At 36.0% G+C, this 18,726-nt stretch overlaps 1 protein-coding gene across 1 annotated transcript in view; it reads left to right on the forward strand.

Annotated features, from left to right (window-relative positions):
- Positions 1 to 9,177, forward strand: part of ENPEP (glutamyl aminopeptidase) — an 86,268-nt gene extending 77,091 nt beyond the window's left edge. Inside the window, exons 18-20 of the mRNA XM_031010405.3 lie at positions 287 to 427; positions 6,612 to 6,690; positions 8,373 to 9,177. Of these exons, the coding sequence (XP_030866265.3) occupies positions 287 to 427; positions 6,612 to 6,690; positions 8,373 to 8,525 (373 nt within the window). The 3' untranslated portion in view covers positions 8,526 to 9,177. The remainder of the gene's footprint in view (positions 1 to 286; positions 428 to 6,611; positions 6,691 to 8,372) is intronic.
- Positions 9,178 to 18,726: the final 9,549 nt, after the last annotated feature.

Here is an 18,726-nt window from a genome sequence, read left to right on the forward strand (position 1 = left end):
TTCTGTGTTTTAAAATTGTTTTTGGTGCTTCTAAAATAATTTAATTTTTAATGTTTTATAGTTTACATTCCACTAGTCTTTAAAATCATAGGTTGGTCTTTTAAAACAGTTAAACATATCAGAAAATTTTAAGTTGTGTTTCATCTTTTGTCATATTTAATTAACTTTGTCAGTTGATACCTCAAGAATTGAATTGCTGGCATGAAAACTATTTTGTATTGGAATTTAGCTAAGGGTGAACATTAAAAGTTCACTTTGAATTGTTTTTCTGTTTGGCTTCTCTTAGGTATTTGGATTTGCTCAAGGACACGAACCTTATTAAAACTCAGGATGTGTTTACAGTCATTCGATATATCTCATATAACAGCTATGGGAAGAACATGGCCTGGAATTGGATACAACTCAACTGGGACTATCTAGTCAACAGGTGGGATGATCTGATAATGGTCTGCTGTTCTCTTTGTTTCATACTATCTACTGGTTCCTTCATTTTTCTTTGGGCCACTGTCTCTGACATCTATACAATATCTAAAATGGCATATTATTAGAGGTAAAGGATCATGGTATTATCCTTCCAGGGAAGCAATGTACTAGTTAATTTTAAGAACAATTTTTTTCTGGAAATTATTGTTTCAACTGACCTATAGGATTCTGAGATCTGGAAGACTAAATTGCATTATTTTTAGTTTGGTTAAAACAAGTTAATACAATTCTGCCTGTTGTGCTAGTACCTAGCATAATGCCAGGCACATATTTAGTTCTCAATTAATGTTTGATGAAAGCTACGTAAAAATTATTGGACCTGGGTTCAAATTAGAGTTCTATATCATACTGAGCTTATGTGGGTGATAGCTATTACCTATCCTGACCAGATAATGAAATTTCAAGTATTTTGAATGTTTCTTAAAAGGGAATTATATTTCCTAGGCAATAGGACTTTTAAAATGGGAAATAGCAAGGACAAGAGCAAAATCAGTTAAAGAGATGCCTTTCCAAACTTCGTATTTCCTCAGGCCCGTGCAGAAGAAAGATTGCTGCTCTTGGTTCTGATACTCTAAATATAATGCACAATTTCCATCCAAAAGGCAGTTCTTTGATAGAGTATAAAATAGAATATAGAATAAACGTATGTCCCAAATAAACATATAAACATTGATGAAAAGACCTTTACCATCTGTAATCCCTACATTAGGAAATAGCCTGTGTTATCTCCTCTTAATCTCTCCTGTCAATCCAGCGGCACTGTCTCATTGATAATGACTGCCTTGTGAGAAATACCAACTCTAATTATAACTTTTAATTATTTTCTCTTTTCTACCCCACAGCTCACCAGAGTGCTATTATGTCCATTTACATTTCTTTTCCTTCTGAGATTCAGATTCTACCTCTAGCTCCCAACCAAAATACACTACATTGCTTCTGCCTGCTTGTGATAAATTTTTACCTTTTCTATTCTTGTAACTATTGAGTGTCACCGTTCATCCATCCCTATGAAGATTGGTTGGTGTGCATGTGAGTGTGTTTGTGTGTGTGCGTGCACATATGTGCATTGTTCATCTTTTATGATTGTTTAAATGAAATGCTTAATTTAGAATGAATGAATATACCTATTAAGAATATGTTATTATCTAGATGTAACAGTTTATATCATGCAAGGTAATACCCTCCATTTTGAAAAACATATGGCTAGTGATAAATACTGCGTATTTTGTTTTAGTTGAAAAGACCATACAACTATCTCTTTTTCTGTGGTGTATGGTGCAGGAAACCTATGTAGATGAAGCACAAAAGTTACTTTTGAGTTACTATGCAAAGATAAGTAAATAATGGTTTATTTTGCATAAAATGGCCATTAACTTATTGTTTATTGAATAAATATTTCACAAGGCCTATTTGAGTAGCTATGCTGTGATTTATTTCAAATAATGCATTTTTCATTTTTAAAAATTAGTTGTTTCACTTCAGGAAAATTAAGAAGTAGAAAAAAATAGGTTTTGCCTTGTCATAAAATTCCTAAGTGTCTGGCCTTAAAATAAATGTATTAGGCCTGGTAAATTGATTATTTTTCAAGATAAAAAAAGAAGATAAACTATTTCCAGAAGTACTCCAAAACTCTTGCCCAAGGCTTTAGCATTTCTTCATAATCTAATGATCTAATTCTCATGAGACATTATTTCAAATGGCCCCAAACGTAAAATTGCTAATAACCACATGTCTAATACACACAAACACCCAATATTAATTGTACTTGGCTTGAATAAACAGAACTTCCCTATGAAAATTGGATAATAAAAATTAAACAAAAATGAGCCAAACTTTATCCAAATAATCCCAAACACTTGAACATTTTCCAAATTTCAGGATGAATAGTTTTACTATCTCCATTTCTGAACAATTTATGGTCATCCTGAAATAAATAATCTTCTATTTAAATAAAGCTTTTGTCATGTGATTTTTATGACAACTGATGGCCACACTGATAATGTCCTTGCCAGTTTGAGACTTAGCCACAAAGTCCCAGAGATACTTCAGAAATTATTCTTTGCTTTTGTTTCTTCCAATAAACTCTTAGATGAAACTGTGAAGTTGAGTTGACCCAATAATAAGGTGGTGTGATTTTAGTTTATGACAGTAGATGAAAAACTAAGTCATTAGGACATGATTGAAACCCTTCAAATACTACCTCATAAACCAAACAATTTAATAAGCACTTAAAAGTTTTGTGTGTATTAAAATTATTTCTTTGGATAACATAATAATACTTGTATAAATATTAAATCCAAGAAGACAATATTTGTAAATTTTTTTCAAATTATTTAAAATATAATTAAATCCTTATTTTAGTTTTTAAAAATAACCAATATGATAAGCATGCAGTATATTTTCCCTTATTTTCTATACTTTATATGATATTAGTTTCCTGGGGTGTACATATTTTGTTCTGGCATTTCTGGTATTTAAACAAGTAGTTGCAGTTTTCACTCAGCATATTCATTGCTAGTTTCTAAATATGTCCTTTAGACAAAACAGAAATAAATATTACAGAAATTATAGAAGGTCACTGAAAAAATTGTTTTATTAGCTGCAATTAGCAGACTTTCTTTGAATCTATAGAATCTCATCAAAGCAACTCGGTGTGATTTGCTTTTTTAAATTCCTATTTTCTTATTGTGAAACTGGTATGTGTTTTTTGCACAAAATGCATACAAACAAAAATAAGAGTACAAAAATTACCTGTAATGCAACTACCAAGAAATAACTCCTATTGTCATATTACTGTTTCTCCTTGAGTTTTTCCATGGCTGTTTACTTAATTTACAGAAATGGAAACACATTATAAATATGGTTTATAACTTGCTTTTTTTCCTCATCATCCTATATTGTGGGTGCCTTTTCATGTCTTTAAGTGTGCATCTTCAATATTATTTTGAATGGCTTAATAATGTTTCAATGTGTACATACATCTTAGTTTATTTAGCCAATCCCTATATGTTGGACAATAGAATTGTTTCCCTACAACTATACGTAGTGTATTGATGAACAGTCTTGTATACTGAATCCTTCGTTGTTTTTTTTAATATCCTTGACAATTTCTTTAGAATACAAGTAGTGGTAGAAGTAATGCTACTGGGTGAAAAGATGTGTTTATTTTTAGGGTTTCTGATAAATGTTGCAGAATTGCCATTCTAAAAACTGTTGCTAGTAACTGCCTATGTTCCCAACCCTTTTCAATGCTCAGTGTTGTTATTTTTATGTATCTTTGTTAATTGAATATATGAAAACTGATATCTCACTTTAAATTACATTTCTTCCATCCAGTAAATATTGTGGAGCGCCTACTCTGTGCTAGGCATTATGACTGGCATTGGGGATGCAGTAGTAAGGAGAAGCAGACCTGGTTCTCTGTCGTCATGAAGCTTTGAGTAGAGACAAATTTTAAGTAAAGAGTCACACAAATACGTGTATACTTTATTATACATAAATTATTAAAGTATAAAAAAGTTCAGGTCTTAGGCAAAAATGTTATTCAAAATGGTAGACCATGGAATCTAAACTACATAGAGAAATAAATGCAAGAATAGGAAGATCTGATGGTTTAAGTGATAGAGGGGTGGGAATAGTCAAAGGGCCAGAAGTCCAGGTAAAGTGAAAGAACAGTCACAGTGGAAACTGAAAGACATAACATGTCATAGAGGGTGAATAAATTAGCAATTTTAGAGGCAGATGACTTATGGATGATCACAAAGTATCATAGGAATTTGGTGGCTGAAGTCGAGTGAAGAAAATATCATCGGAAATAAGGTTAAGGAACTAAGAGAAGAGATGTTATATCATTCATCTGTGTGGATCTAGAAATTACCTAGAATGATGGCATGGCTTGGAGGAGTTAGGTACCAGAATGTATCATTAAATGCGAGGGACTAACATAAGGGAACAGAGGCTTTTAAAGAGGCTGGAGGAATGCTGGTCTGGAAGCGGCAATGGGGAGCATGAGCACACTGACTACTTCCTGACCTGATGCTACAAAGGATGTGGGAATATAAACATTCTCTAAGTGAGAATGAGAAGTAGTGTTCCCTGTAAAGGGACAGTTCCAGAGGGCTAGGTGAAAGGGTTCAAGAGCCTGGGGAGATCTAGGAAATGTGTCAGAGGCAAGAAAGTACACACTTTTAGGGGCAGCATTACTAATGCCTCAGAATCACATTTTAGGTAATGACTGATGAATTAGGGATGAAAAAACATATTGGCTTTAAATTCAGTGGCTTCTGTGATAAGAGTGGGCACTGGATCTGGTACACTGAAATCATGCTTGATTATTAGAACATTTTATTCTTTTCCCATTGGTACATTTTCATTCCTTTGCTAAATTCATGCTGGCATATTTCTCCCTGTTACCAATTTGTAAGGGTTCTTTATATGGCAAAAATATTTGCTCTTTATCATATATATTACAACGATTTGTTCTCGATTAGCATTTGGCTTTTAATTTTGTATATGGTAGGATTTTTTTTTTTTTTTTGTATAAAACTATTTTGTTACCCAGACTAGCCTTGAACTCCTGGGCTCAGTGGATCCTCTCATCTCAGCTTCCCAAGTCACAGGGATTACAAGGGCAAACCATCACCTCCCAGCTCAGTATAAAAGTTTTTAATTTGCATAAAGCAAACTATCAGTTTTTATCTTCATGATTTCTGCTTTTGCATATATATATAGGAACGGAAACATTTAATATTTATAAAAATTATATATATGTATATATATAAATTTTTTTTTGAGACAAGGTCTCACTCTGTCACCCAGGCTGGAATGCAGTGGAATCTTGGTTCACTGCAGCCTCAACCTTCCCAGTTCAAGCGATCCTCCCGCCTCAGCCCCGAAAGTAGCTGGGACTACTTATGGGGCGCACACCACCACGTGCCCAGCTACGTTTTGTATTTTTGTTAGATATGGGGTTTCGCCATGTTGCCCAGGGTGGTCTTGAGCCCCTGACCTCAAGCCATCTGTCCACCTTGAGCTCGCAAAGTGCTGGGATTACAGGCGTGAGCCACCGCAGCCAGCCTGTAATAATTTTTAAATGTAAAATTTATCCTATTGCTGTGTACATATTTTCTTGTATCCCTCCTCAACATTCCAGGGGTTTAAAGTTTATACATAATTTTGTGGGTTTCTTGCACCGTGATTAGTTGTGATGAGATTTTTTTTACCTCTATCACAACCATTTGTGGTCTATAAGGAAACTTCTGATTCTTGCTTTTTATGAAAGAAAATGCAAAGAGAACAGGGATAGAATATCATCTTTAAAATTCTATCTTGGAACTTAGCTTTAGGTTTCTTTGCTTAGGCAGACTGATACAGATCATAACCCCCACATGCCAGCAACTAATAAAGCTTTTTGAAAGCAGAATAAATAGCCTGTATTTAAATTTCTGTACCAGTAGGAAGATGCATAGAGTATTAGGATAACGATGCTGGAGGTGTTCTGCCGTAACGGAAACATAGAAAGGCAGCCGCTGAAAGGGCATGTGTGGGTAATTAGTTCTCACTACGGTTAGACTCCTGAAGTGAGTGGTCCAAGTTGTTAGCGTGCTTCTGCTCTGTGAGGCCAGGCCAGTATCCTGTCTGCATGGCTGAAGACGAATCACTGGTATGTACATGTTCTAGCTTGGGGGAAGAGGAGAAAAAAACCAAGAAGTCTAGGCAAGCAATTTCCCTTTATTTAAGCAAGGAAGCTGCAGCTGAACATTGTGCTAATGTTCTGTTGGTAAGAATTGGGTTACCTGTGGACATCTAGCTATGAGAGAGCCTGAGAAACAGTCTCTAGCAGGGCGCTCATGTGTGCAGAAAAAAAAGAACAGATTTGGGGACTACAACAAGCAGCCTTCCATATCTGACAGGGTCGTGTCAATTTGTCTACCAAAAGAAGTGCAGAGTGTACTAAGAATTTATCTTGAATAGAATGATTTTAAGTAAAATGGGTTTTCTTACTGTGTTTTGCTTACTTTGAAAGTTACTTTTAAAAACTATGAAATAAAAAGGAAACATCTGCATTTAGAGAAAATATGTAACATGCTGAGCACTTACACTTCCTTTTACTCTAAATTTCTCCCCAGATATACACTCAATAACAGAAACCTTGGCCGAATTGTCACAATAGCAGAGCCATTCAACACTGAACTGCAACTGTGGCAGGTATGAAGATAAATTCCTCTGCATTTGTCCAAGAAGGAGCAGAATGAAACTTTTTTTAAAAAAATTTTACTTTAAGTTCTGGAATACATGTGCAGAATGCGCAGGTTTGTTACATAGGTACACATGTGCCATGGTGGTTTGCTGCACCTATCAACCCGCCATCTAGGTTTTAAGCCCCGCATGTGTTAGGTATTTGTCCTAATGCTCTCCCTCCCCTTTCTCCCCACCCCCTGACAGGCCCTGGTGTGTGATGTTCCCCTCCCTGTGTCCATGTGTTCTCATTGTTCAGCTCCCACTTATGAGAGAGAACATGCGGTGTTTGGTTTTCTGTTCCTGTGTTAGTTTGCTGAGAATGATGGTTTCCAGCTTCATCCATGTCCCTGCAAAGGACATGAACTCATTCTTTTTATGGCTGCATAGTGTTCCGTGGTGTATATGTGCCACATTTTCTTTATCCAGTCCATCACTGATGGGCATTTAGGTTGGTTCCAAGTCTTTGATATTGTAAACAGTGCTGCAATAAACCTACATGTGCATGTGTCTTTATAGTAGAATGATTTATAATCCTTTGGGTATATACCCAGTAACGGGATAGAATGAAACTATTTTTTCAAATAGAAATGATATTTTCTCAATTCAAACCACAGAAGAAAATTAGAAAGAAAGAATTCTTTTTGGTTTTGTATTTTTAAATTGTATATATTTAAGGTGTAAAACATGTTTTTATTTATCTTGATAAGTATACATAGTGAATTGAGAAATAATTCTTGTATCTAATAAAATGTACACCTATTTTTTTTCTAAACGTAAAACAATTCAAAGAGCCTCTAAGAAAGTTTAAAAGCTGCAAAAGTTGAGGTGGCGGGGGGCTGAGAAGGCCACACCAGACAGTTCAGCTCATGAAATCATGGGCAGAAAGTCTCGCCTCTCCTGTAAATGTAACTCTGGAACAAGTTGGTCAAGATTTGATTCCATTCAGAATTCATAGTTTTGCAATTTCAAAACTAATCTCAAATCTTTCAGGTTTCAAATATCTCAAGTCCAAAGGAGGAGAAATGTCTATTAATGTTGAACAGGTAGAGATTGTATGAAGTTTCAATATCTGTGCATTAGATATTGAATGCTAAGAGTTTTCTGTATGTTAAAAAGCCAAATTATTCTTATTTTTATAGCAAATAATCCTAGTATGGTTGAGTTTGGGGTAGGGCTTTGGAGGTCAGAGGTAGTACAGCACTAATTTTAAGAAAGATTTGTTTTATGAGTCCTTAATAAGTGAACTGAAAGTACATTAAAATACTCCAGACTCCCGGAGTGAAAGGCTAAGCAAAACCATCACTCCATAGGTGAGATTTTCCAGGGAACACCTTGGGGAATTCAGAGAAAATAGAGAAAGCAGCAGAAACAGAAATGGGCATGCTAGCGATTGACATGCTGCCATCCTTCCCCAAAATGTCAGAGCCTATTTTGGCTTGACATGCTGTGGGGATCCAAAAGCCATGGGTAACTATTGCTAATCTGAGAGATGGGTTCAGTCTGAATGATGCGCCAGAGGTGTAGCTCAACGTTGTGCAGTGATACTGAATTTCTAGGTAAGAAGGAAGCAAATCCAGTTTGTGAATGAAATTCTTGAAGACTAATTTGGCTATAAATGACAATCCTAATTACTCCCCTCTCTTTTCTAGATGGAGAGCTTTTTTGCAAAATATCCACAAGCTGGAGCAGGAGAAAAACCTAGGGAACAAGTGCTGGAAACAGTGAAAAACAATATCGAGTGGCTAAAACAACATAGAAACACCATCAGAGAATGGTTTTTTAATTTACTTGAGAGTGGTTAATGTATTCAAATGTTAGAGTTTAATTTCGTGAATCTATTGTTTCTCCTCTGAAGCATTTGGTGGCCTAATTTACAAGCACGATGGAGAGAGCCTTATAAACAGATAATGCTTTTACTAAGCACTGTGTTTATATGTCTTGCAAAGCCTTTAAATTGTTCCTCTTTGTTTATGAAGAAAGATACTAATAGAGTACTTAATATACTCAGGGATTTCTTCTAAGTGTACTTCATAAGAGATTCTTTACAAACTGAAGATAATGAAATAGTTATTTTAATACCTTTAAATATCATTCTTTGTAGCTTAAATCTGTGAAGTAGAACAATTTGGTCTTAGCTTTACATTTTCAGTACCAAAGAAACACCACTTAATCTTCTCTCTTGATTGATTTTTAAAGTTTAAATACCAGTACTTGAGGGACCAATATTACCATCTTAATCTTTATTTTATTATTCAGAATTATACAGACCTAATATCATTTTATTCACATATGTCTTACTACTTTAAATCCTACCAAAGTAACCTGGGCTTAAGTTTTACTTGAGGATCATATGAATTAGCCAAAAGAATGGCTGATTGTTGCCTTTGGTCTTATAAAATCAATAAGAGAACTCTCCTCTTTTTCTAAAAATAAATCTAAATGATTATCTTGAAAGAGTATTGTTTTCCAGTGTCACTTGACTCTTGAATAAAAATGACTGCAGTGTTCCCCAAATAATTTAACACATTGCAAATATGATTCAAGAATCTGGCCTTTTTCATGCTTGGTACTCTCTTCTCTTGCTCCATTCCTTACAAAGCTCCTTCAAATACGCTATGAAATTAGAGGGAACATAGTGCTTAACTCTGCTCCATGGATTTTAGAGGAAAAAAGCTAAATAATTGGAAACTGTTCAGGAAAGAGAGAAGGCAGATTATTTCTTAAAACTAAATGGAATTAGAATTTAGCTTTGACCTCACCTAGCAATCTAAGTGTGAAAATGGGGAGACCTGTGGGCATCCCCAGCATGACTCTGCATATCTGAGCATATATCTCCTTATAGATCAATTTTATGTATAAACCCTTAGGTCCTAATCCATACAGAATAGCACTGATCAAATTTAAATGCGTGACTTGATTAAAGACATCAATTTCATAGAAGCTGGTGGCAAGAATATGTTTAATATGGCACTTGATACCTCCTAGATCCATAATGTAAGTCCAATAGGCAGAAAAGATGGTAAGTTACTATGTTTCAATCTGCTATATCTAGAAAATCTAAATTTATTTGGAACTTTCAAAAATGTAAGGTAATTTAGAATCAGCTTGATGAGAATTGAAGCATATGGAAACAAAACTTTAGCTTTAACTTTATTTATACAATAATGTGCCCTAATCATGTACTCTAAAACTTTATAAACTTTCCTGTTGCTGTTTCTTAATTATCACTTCTCAATCCGTACAGCCAAACTAGTAAATTCAAATGTAGACTGGGTTGTGGGTGGCAAATATAGAAGAAGAAATTTCCAGACTAAAAAATATTAAATATTATTATAAATTATTTCAGAAGCAAAAACGTATTAACATCATAACTTATCAGAAAAACCCCACTATCCTCATAAGATTAACTTAAAATTCTGACCACAATAAGAACCAGCACTTGAAGTCTATGTATTGTTTCAAGTAGGACATATTATGAAGTGAGATGGTTTATCCTTCTGTTTTATGAAATTAATACATTTTAAAAGAAAAATGTTAGTTTAAGGGGGTGGTAAATAAAACAGATTTCAACTTGCCTACAAGACATTCTATTTCATGCCTTTTCCTTTTGTTGTTCTATTTCATTCTATTTTAAGCATTAAAACTGAGAACAAATTGTTTACTTCTTTTCATTCCACACGCGAAAGAGTTATATATACTTTGTCAGAATAAGTCTTCTAGACCATCAGGTCCTTCTCAAACAATACCTGTTTTTTAAAAGGCTGATGCCTAATAGATAGATCTATGCCAAGCACAGTTTATTACTTTGCTTGCTTGGTTTTGCACAGTATTCACAGGGGACAAAAAATTTAATATGATGTTTCCAAAATTAAGCCACAGTAAATTTAAATAATTAATTTTAATTGAAAAAAATGTAACCATCTAATTTCAAGAATTAACTGGAAAATATGTGAAGCAAGGTCATGTAGCAAAAAGCAAGGCCAGTATTACTGCCTCCCTCTAGGCAGCCCACTCCTGTATTCCAGATCATTGCTATGTACCCACATAATTATAAATTAAGAGTTTAAATAATAAAACATAGATGTAAAACTGACAGGCAAGGGAGGTTTGGGAAGCAGGGGTGAGATGTATACCTGGGTTGAAGGTAATGATACTCCTACAGCTTACCCTCCAAGTTGGTAAAGTGTTAGTCCAAAAGTAGAAAAAAACAGAGTAGGGGCAAAAATCTAGAACAATAATTCTCAAAGGGAATTGGGGGATGAGAAGGAAGTAGAAAAGAGGAGATTCAAATTACCAGTGGTGCTTCCTAAAACACGGTTAGGTAATCATCATCATCAAACTTTCCTTTCTTTTTTTTCAAGCATTTTTATAAACACTAGCACTCCCCATAACATTAATCTTTACAAAACCCCCTTAAAGTAGATACTGTTATTGTTCTTATTTTAGAGTGGAGAAATTGAGATGGAGAAGTTATAGAACTTGCACAAGGCTACAAAAGTTGTATTTGGCACCAGCCAGTATTTGAACCCAGGCAGTTTATCACTCTAATCTACATTTTAATCTGTATTAGAGTAAAAATATGCTTTTGAAATCAGAGTGACCTGGGTTGGAATATCAACTACTTGGTAGTTGAGTGCTTTTAACCTCTCCATTGTTGTTTCATCTACAAAGTAAGGATCAAAATAGTAGCTACCTCAATGGTAGTTGTGAGGATTAAATACAAAAATGCATGTAAAGGACATATGTATAGGAAATAACAATCACTCAGTAAGTGTTAGCTCTTATTATTGTTACTATTATATCTCCCCATCCCTACTTAAGACACTAGTTTGAAGAATAAAATAAACTTTGGTTCAGGAATAACCAAACCTAAGCAACTGAAGGCACTAAGGGTAGGCTATGTGTTAGCCTGTGTTATTGTTCATAAATAGTAATTGCCCTGGTCTGGAAGAGGATTCTATATCCTACCCCACTGTAGTCTAGCATGGTATGTGACTTGCTTTGGCCAGTGAAACAGAGTGAAAATGATGTATGTCAATTTTAGGCAGAAACGTCCAGAGCCAGCACTTGGTTTGCCATGTTCTCCGTGTTTCTTCTGCTCCTAGATGCAGCAGTATTCCAGACAGAGGCCGCACTATGAGCCTGAATTCCAGGATGAAAACAACATGGAACAGAACTTAGCCAGCACAGAGTACACATGTGCTGTAAATGAGAAATACCCCTTTGTTATTGTAAATCACTGAGATTTTGAGGTTGTCTGTTACTGCAGCATAATCCAGCCTAATATAAACACCAAACTAATATACTCCTCTACCTAGTCATTTATTTCTTGTTCTTTCTCCTCCTCCTTCCTCTACTTCAGGGTTTAGCGACCTTTTGCCTGCCTGTTTTTGTAAGGCCTGAAAGCTAAACATAGTTTTACATTTTTAGATGGTTGAAAAAATCAAAAGGAGAATAATAGTTCATGATGTAAAAATTATATAAAATTTAAATAAATGTCGGCATCCTTAAATAAAGTTTTATTGGAACACAGCACATACATTCATTTATGTATGGATTATGGCTGCTTTTCCTGCTACAACAGCAGTGCTGAGTAATTGCAATAGATTTTATGGCCCACAAAGACTAAAATATTCACCATCTGGCCCATTACAGAAAGTTTGGTGACCCCTGCTGGATATCATCTTTACTCCTTCCCTCCATTTGCATTCAATTCTTTTTTTTTTTTTTTTGATAGAATCTTGCTCTGTCGCCCAGGCTGGAGTGCAGTGGAAAGATCATGGCTCACCACAGTCTTGATCTCCTGGGCCTAAGTGACCCTCCTGCCTCAACCTCCCAAGTAGCTGAGACCACAGGCATGTGCCACCACCCCAGGCTAATATTTTGTAGAGACAGCATCTCACTATGTTGCCCACGCTGGTTTCAAACTCCTGACCTCAAGCAGTCCTCCTGCTTCAGCCTCCTAAAGTTCTTTTTTCTTCTTCTTCTTCTGCACTCTAACCCAGAGTTTCTCAACTTCAACACAATTCACTTTTGGGGCCTGACAATTTTTTTTTTTTTTTTTTTTTTTTTTTAGACGGAGTCTCGCTCTGTAGCCCAGGCTGGAGTGCAGTGGCGCGATCTCCGCTCACTGCAAGCTCCGCCTCCCGGGTTCACGCCATTCTCCTGCCTCAGCCTCCTGAGTAGCTGGGACTACAGGCGCCCGCCACCAAGCCCGGCTAATTTTTTTTGTATTTTTAGCAGAGACGGGGTTTTACTGTGTTAGCCAGGATGGTCTTGATCTCCTGACCTCGTGATCCACCCGCCTTGGCCTCCCAAAGTGCTGGGATTACAGGCGTGAGCCACCGTGCCCCGCCGGGCCTGACAATTTTTTAGGGCTATTCTGCACACGGTAAAATGTTTAGTACCATCCTTGATCTTTATTCTCTAGTTGCCAGTAACACTTCCTCCAAACAAAAATGTCTTTAGACATTGCCAAATGTCCTCTGGGTGGCCAAATAGCTTCAATTAAGAATCACCGCCTGACCCTAAACTTGTGAATAGAAGCTGCAGGCATTATTTAAGCACCCATAATGGTAAGAGAATGCTGCTGACTTAAGGTAGTCCTACCTAAGGTTACAGAAATCAAGAGACCAAAAATGCCTGGGGAAAGGAGCAATAATAAAGAGAATGCTAGCATAAGTCAGGGTTTTCCAGAGAAATAGAACCAATAGGAGCTATATCTATATATAATTTATATGTGTAAATGGAAATTTATTTTATTTACATATAAAAGAAGATATATAAGACTTAAAAAAGAATTTTATTATGAGGAATTGGTTCATGTGATCATGGAGACTGAGAAGTCCCACAGTCTGCCATCTGCAAGCTGAAGATCCCGGAAAGCCAGTGGTGAAATTCAGCCTAAGTCTGAAGGCCTCAGAACCAGAGAAGTCGATGGTGTAAATCCCATTTACAAAGGCAGGAAAAGATGAGATGAGCTCTCCGAAGTCAAGCAGTTAGACAGAAAAAAAGAGGGGCAGGGATGGGCAAATTCCTCCTTCCTCCATCTTCTGTTCTATTCTGGCCCCCAAAAGATTGGATGTTGGATGGTGCCCACCTATATTGGTGAGTACAATCTACTTTCATGAGTCCCCTGACTCAAATGCTGATCTCATCTGGAAACTTCCTTACAGATACACCCAGATATAATGTTTAATATGGGCACTCTGTGGCCCAGTCAAGTTGACATATGAAACTAGTCATTACAACTGAATAAAGTACTCCTTCATTCATTCATTCAAATGACTAATATTTATAAATTTTCTGTTACATAATAAACCCTATTTTAGATACTGGTTGTCCTACATTAGTGAGTGGATTTAGAAAACAATTGGAAAGAGAAACTAAGTTAAGAGAATAATGGGATAGGATGAGACAAATGGAGCAAGAAGAATGACTAACTTCAGCAGTTGACAATATGTTGGCCTGATATTCCGCTAGAGAGCCCTTAAATATTAACCTTTGCCATGTACATAAATAAAATGTCCATGACCTAATGGCAATTTAGATTGTAAATGGCAATTTAGATGTAAAGATCTGCTAGATATTGTCTGCTGGCACTGGGCCACCAATTCTCCCACCTTCTATATCCTGTCCTCCTTAACTGCAGGGCTGGGATGCTAAAGACTGCACTCCCCAGGCTTCCACATGATTTCAGTTCCGCTGATGATGTGCAGTCGTATGAGATTCGGAAGGAAATGAGAAAAGAGGCTATTCTTCTTTCCATGACAGTGCAGGGGGAAACAATGTTGAGGGTAGACATGAATTGGCAGCCTCTGAACTCTATGTCCCTGTCTATTTACTAAAACTCTGCGGTGCAGGGAAGCTCAGATATATTCTCATAATGTCGTCATTTCTGGGTGATCTTAGCAGTTTTTAATGTCTGGATCAGAAAGGTGGAGACATGCCACCTTTAAACCAAAAGGCTGGCATGTACCCTCTAATTTCTATTCCTCAAGGCCTTTTAATGGCATGTAATTGCCTAATCTCCTGAACTAATCCATTTTTGCTTGGAATACCTTGAGAAGTTCCTGAACTGGCACCTGAATTATAAAAAATGGAACTGCAGATTTTATTTTGGTTTATATTTTCATTTAACTCTGTGTTTCTTTCCTGCCCATTGTCTTTAGCATATAAAAAACTGCAAGCAGGGTCTTTTGCTTGGCACAGACTGATGGAATGGACTGACTCTCAGAGAGTCTACTTCAGCCTTGATAATTTTGGGAGTATTAGATAAACGATTACATGTAGCATTTGGAACAGATTATTTCCTGTGGTAAAGGGAAAAGAGCTGGAGCAATGTGTTTTTCTTTTCTGTTAGGACACACAGACCTATTCGAACGCACCATTGATAAGACCATCAAGATTGATTTCCCTAGTTCCTCAAATGCTAAATGTAGAGTTACCAAATGATATAGCAATTCCACTCCTCAGAATGTACCCAGGAAAAGCAAAGCCTATGTCCACACAAAAAACATATAAATAAATGTTTACAAAAGGATTATTCAAATAACCAAAAAGCAGAAATGGAAATAATTGAAATGTCCATCAACTGGTGAATGGATAAACCAACGAGGGTACAGCCACAAAATGGAATATTATTCAGCCATAAAGAAGAACATAGTGACACATACTTTAACAGGGGTGAACCTTGAAAATACACTAAATGAAAGAAGCTATTCACAAAAGGCCACATATTATATGATTCTATTCATATGAAATGTCCTGAATAGCCAAATCTATAGTGACAGAAAGTAGATTGGTGGGTGTCAGGGGTTTGGAATATGGGGAGAGACTGCTAAAGCTTTTTTTTGAGGTGATAAAAATGTTCTAAAATTAGATAATGGCGATGGTTGCACAATTCTGTAAATATACCAAAACCCACTGAACTGTATACTTAAACAGGGTAAATTTTACAGTATATGAATATATTACATTTATCTTTCAATAAAACTACTGCTTAAAGACTTATTTTTCCTCCTGAGCACTTCACTAAAATAAATCACAGAGTGGCAATGGCTGAGGAAGAAGTCTTACAGTCCCTGCAACAGATAGTGATAATTTTCCTTTTGTCAAGATTCTAATGAAGTTTGTCTCCTTCAAATTGCTTCTACTTTCAGATTTAAGAATTTGCATCATTAATTCTGAAAAATCTTTATATTTTTATTCAAAGACAAAACCCATTCTTATATTGGATTCTTCATCATCAGGACTCCATGTGATCTTGGTAGAACTGAAAATCACAGAGCTTCATTTTCCCCTACCTCTCACCATAATATCCCATCCTCCAATTGCAGTAGTAAATTCAGGAGTATTCACTTGATCTGAGCAGAGTAAATTAATGTATTTATTCAGGGTTATGGCACATAACTATTAGGGCAGCAAAGTTTCTCTTTCTGCTTGGGTTACTAATCTAGGAGATTCCTGGAGCTGTTGCTGGTCATTTTACTGCTACATGGAGAGAAACCAAGCAGAAAAAAGCTGAGTTAAGAGAGGAAGGATACAGAGAACCTGACATTATTTGGGACCCTAAATGTATTTAATAGCTACCCGTATATAGACATCCCTTAGATCTTTGAAATAAATGAGCCTATAAATATCAATGTGTAAGCTGGTTTAAATGGAGCCTCTCAGTTTCAACGAAAAGAGTCCCCCAGTGCAATATTTCTTTACATCACCCCAAGAAAAATTTATAAGCTAGGGAAGAATGTTATGGAAAATAATTGTTAAGACTAACAAAAGGAGCCAGTAAGTATTCTTGAAAAAAAAAAAAAGAAAGGAATGACGGAAGGAAGGCAGGAAGGAAAGAAGGAAGGAAGGAAGGAAGGAAGGAAGGAAGGAAGGAAGGAAGGAAGAAAATGACAGAAAAGAGGAAGGGAGGGAAACTGAAGTAAAGATGGAAGAAAAGCTACAAGTGAGGGGATACTTTACTTGAAAAGGAAAGGAAGATAATAAAATTGTCATAATTATCACCATATATCAGCATGTGAATGGAAGGAATCTCATTTCTTTTCCAATAGTTTACTTCCCAAAGGGAAAAATGACAGGCATTTTATTTTTCCATTTGAAAATTTAGAAATAGAAACATTAAACAGTAGTCCTAGTAACTGAGATCAATGTTATATGCATTATCATTAAAATAAAGGCAATCAATTGTTGAAATTCTGGGTCCATGTGAAATACAAATAAAAACTCTCCCCTTTCACCCATAAACTGAGACTAGCACTGGGGAAAGCAGCTAAACTACATAAGGAAAAAATAAAAACAAAATGAAGCAGGATAAAACAAACGGCTTAAAAGATATTAGTTTGTTAACTTAATCATGTGTCATATTAAATTATGTATTTTTAAATGCCTAGGGAAAATTTTAATTTTTATGACAAGCACAAATTTTTAAAAAGTTTATATTGTGTTACTTTTCTACAAGAAGGAAAAAGGCTGTCAACTGCAAAGGCTTATTCTATATTCTTGAATCCTCAGCCTTTTCTGGAATGCACATACTTGTCTAATTAAAAGAACATAATCTGGCTGGACGCGGTGGCTCACGCCTGTAATCCCAGCACTTTGGGAGGCCGAGGTAGGTGGATCACGAGGTCAGCAGTTCGACACCAGCCTGACCAACATGGTGAAACCTCGTCTCTACTAAAAATACAAAAATTAGCCGGGCCTGGTGGCATGTGCCTGTAATCCCAGCTACTCAGGAGGCTGAGGCAGGAGAATTGCTTGAACCCGGGAGGCGGAGATTGCAGTGAGCCGAGATTGCGCCACTGCGCTCCAGCCTGGTCAACAGAGCAAGACTCTCTCTCAAAAAATTTAGTCTCAATAGTTGTTTCTGATCATCTAAAATTTTGCTCTTGTGCCCATTCTACTCAGACTTTCATCCCCACTCTTCCACTAACACTGTGCTTGCTGAAGTCACCTTTCTAAATTCAGTAGTCAGTTCTCAAGGCAATTCTACAAAAAGCCAAAATAATAATGTCTAAGTACAGACTTAACTGATAACTGGCTAAGTCTAAAGTTATATTTTAGAATATCTGACAAATTAAATGATCTATATTCTTCAGAAAATCTCTCTAAAATACTCAGTTGAATTTTGGTAAGTTTCATGAAAACAAGTGAGTTTGAGTATACATGTTCTCTATTGCTACTTTCACAGTCAGATGAACTGAGGAAATGTTGAAATATTCTTATGAAAGTTGAGAGGTAGCTATCTCAATAAAATCCACTCCAAAAATCGAACCATTGCGCAAAGATAAGGTTTTCTTACATCAATAATTTTACATGCATATACTCTAACACAGAGGCAAAATTATTAAGTTCCCCAAAATTACAGGATGCAGAACATGGCTCCAGTTGTTTTAGTCTATAAAATGTTTTAAGAAAATATTGCTGAGCTTCCTCCTCAGCCATCTCCCCTTAGAGAAAAATAATAATAAAACAACTCTTGATAAAGTAACATAAAATCTATAACTTTAATCAATACATGTTTGCAATTAACACTTCAAGATAAATTGAACATGTATTATAATTGAAAAGATCTATGTCAAAATTATAACAATGATTATGCCTGAGTGATATAACTGGTTCTTATCCAAAGAGTTAAAGGCCTAAGTCTAAGGATCTATAAAAGCTCAAATGAATGTATGCTTTTAGCGAGAGATTTATGCACAACATGATTGTGAAGAGACTACGTGCTCTCTAATTTTTCAGAAAAGTTCAAACTTGAAGTTTATTAGGAAGAAAGTTATAAAAATTTAGACACAATGCCTGGTAAACTGAGGAGGGGCTTCCTTCATGGAGAAGAATCAAAATGAGTAGATAGTCACACTTCCAATAGATCATCTAAGAGAGAACACTGGAATTCAACAGAGAAGTGATGGGAAGCACCTAAAGCAAGTAAGGAGGGGGAAACAAGGCAGGCTGTTCATTTGGGATCAGCTGGGAGGCTGGGAGGCTGTGGGG

Source organism: Gorilla gorilla, chromosome 3 (assembly GCF_029281585.2).
Source record: "Gorilla gorilla gorilla isolate KB3781 chromosome 3, NHGRI_mGorGor1-v2.1_pri, whole genome shotgun sequence".
In the NCBI taxonomy this organism is placed as follows: Eukaryota; Metazoa; Chordata; class Mammalia; order Primates; family Hominidae; genus Gorilla; species Gorilla gorilla.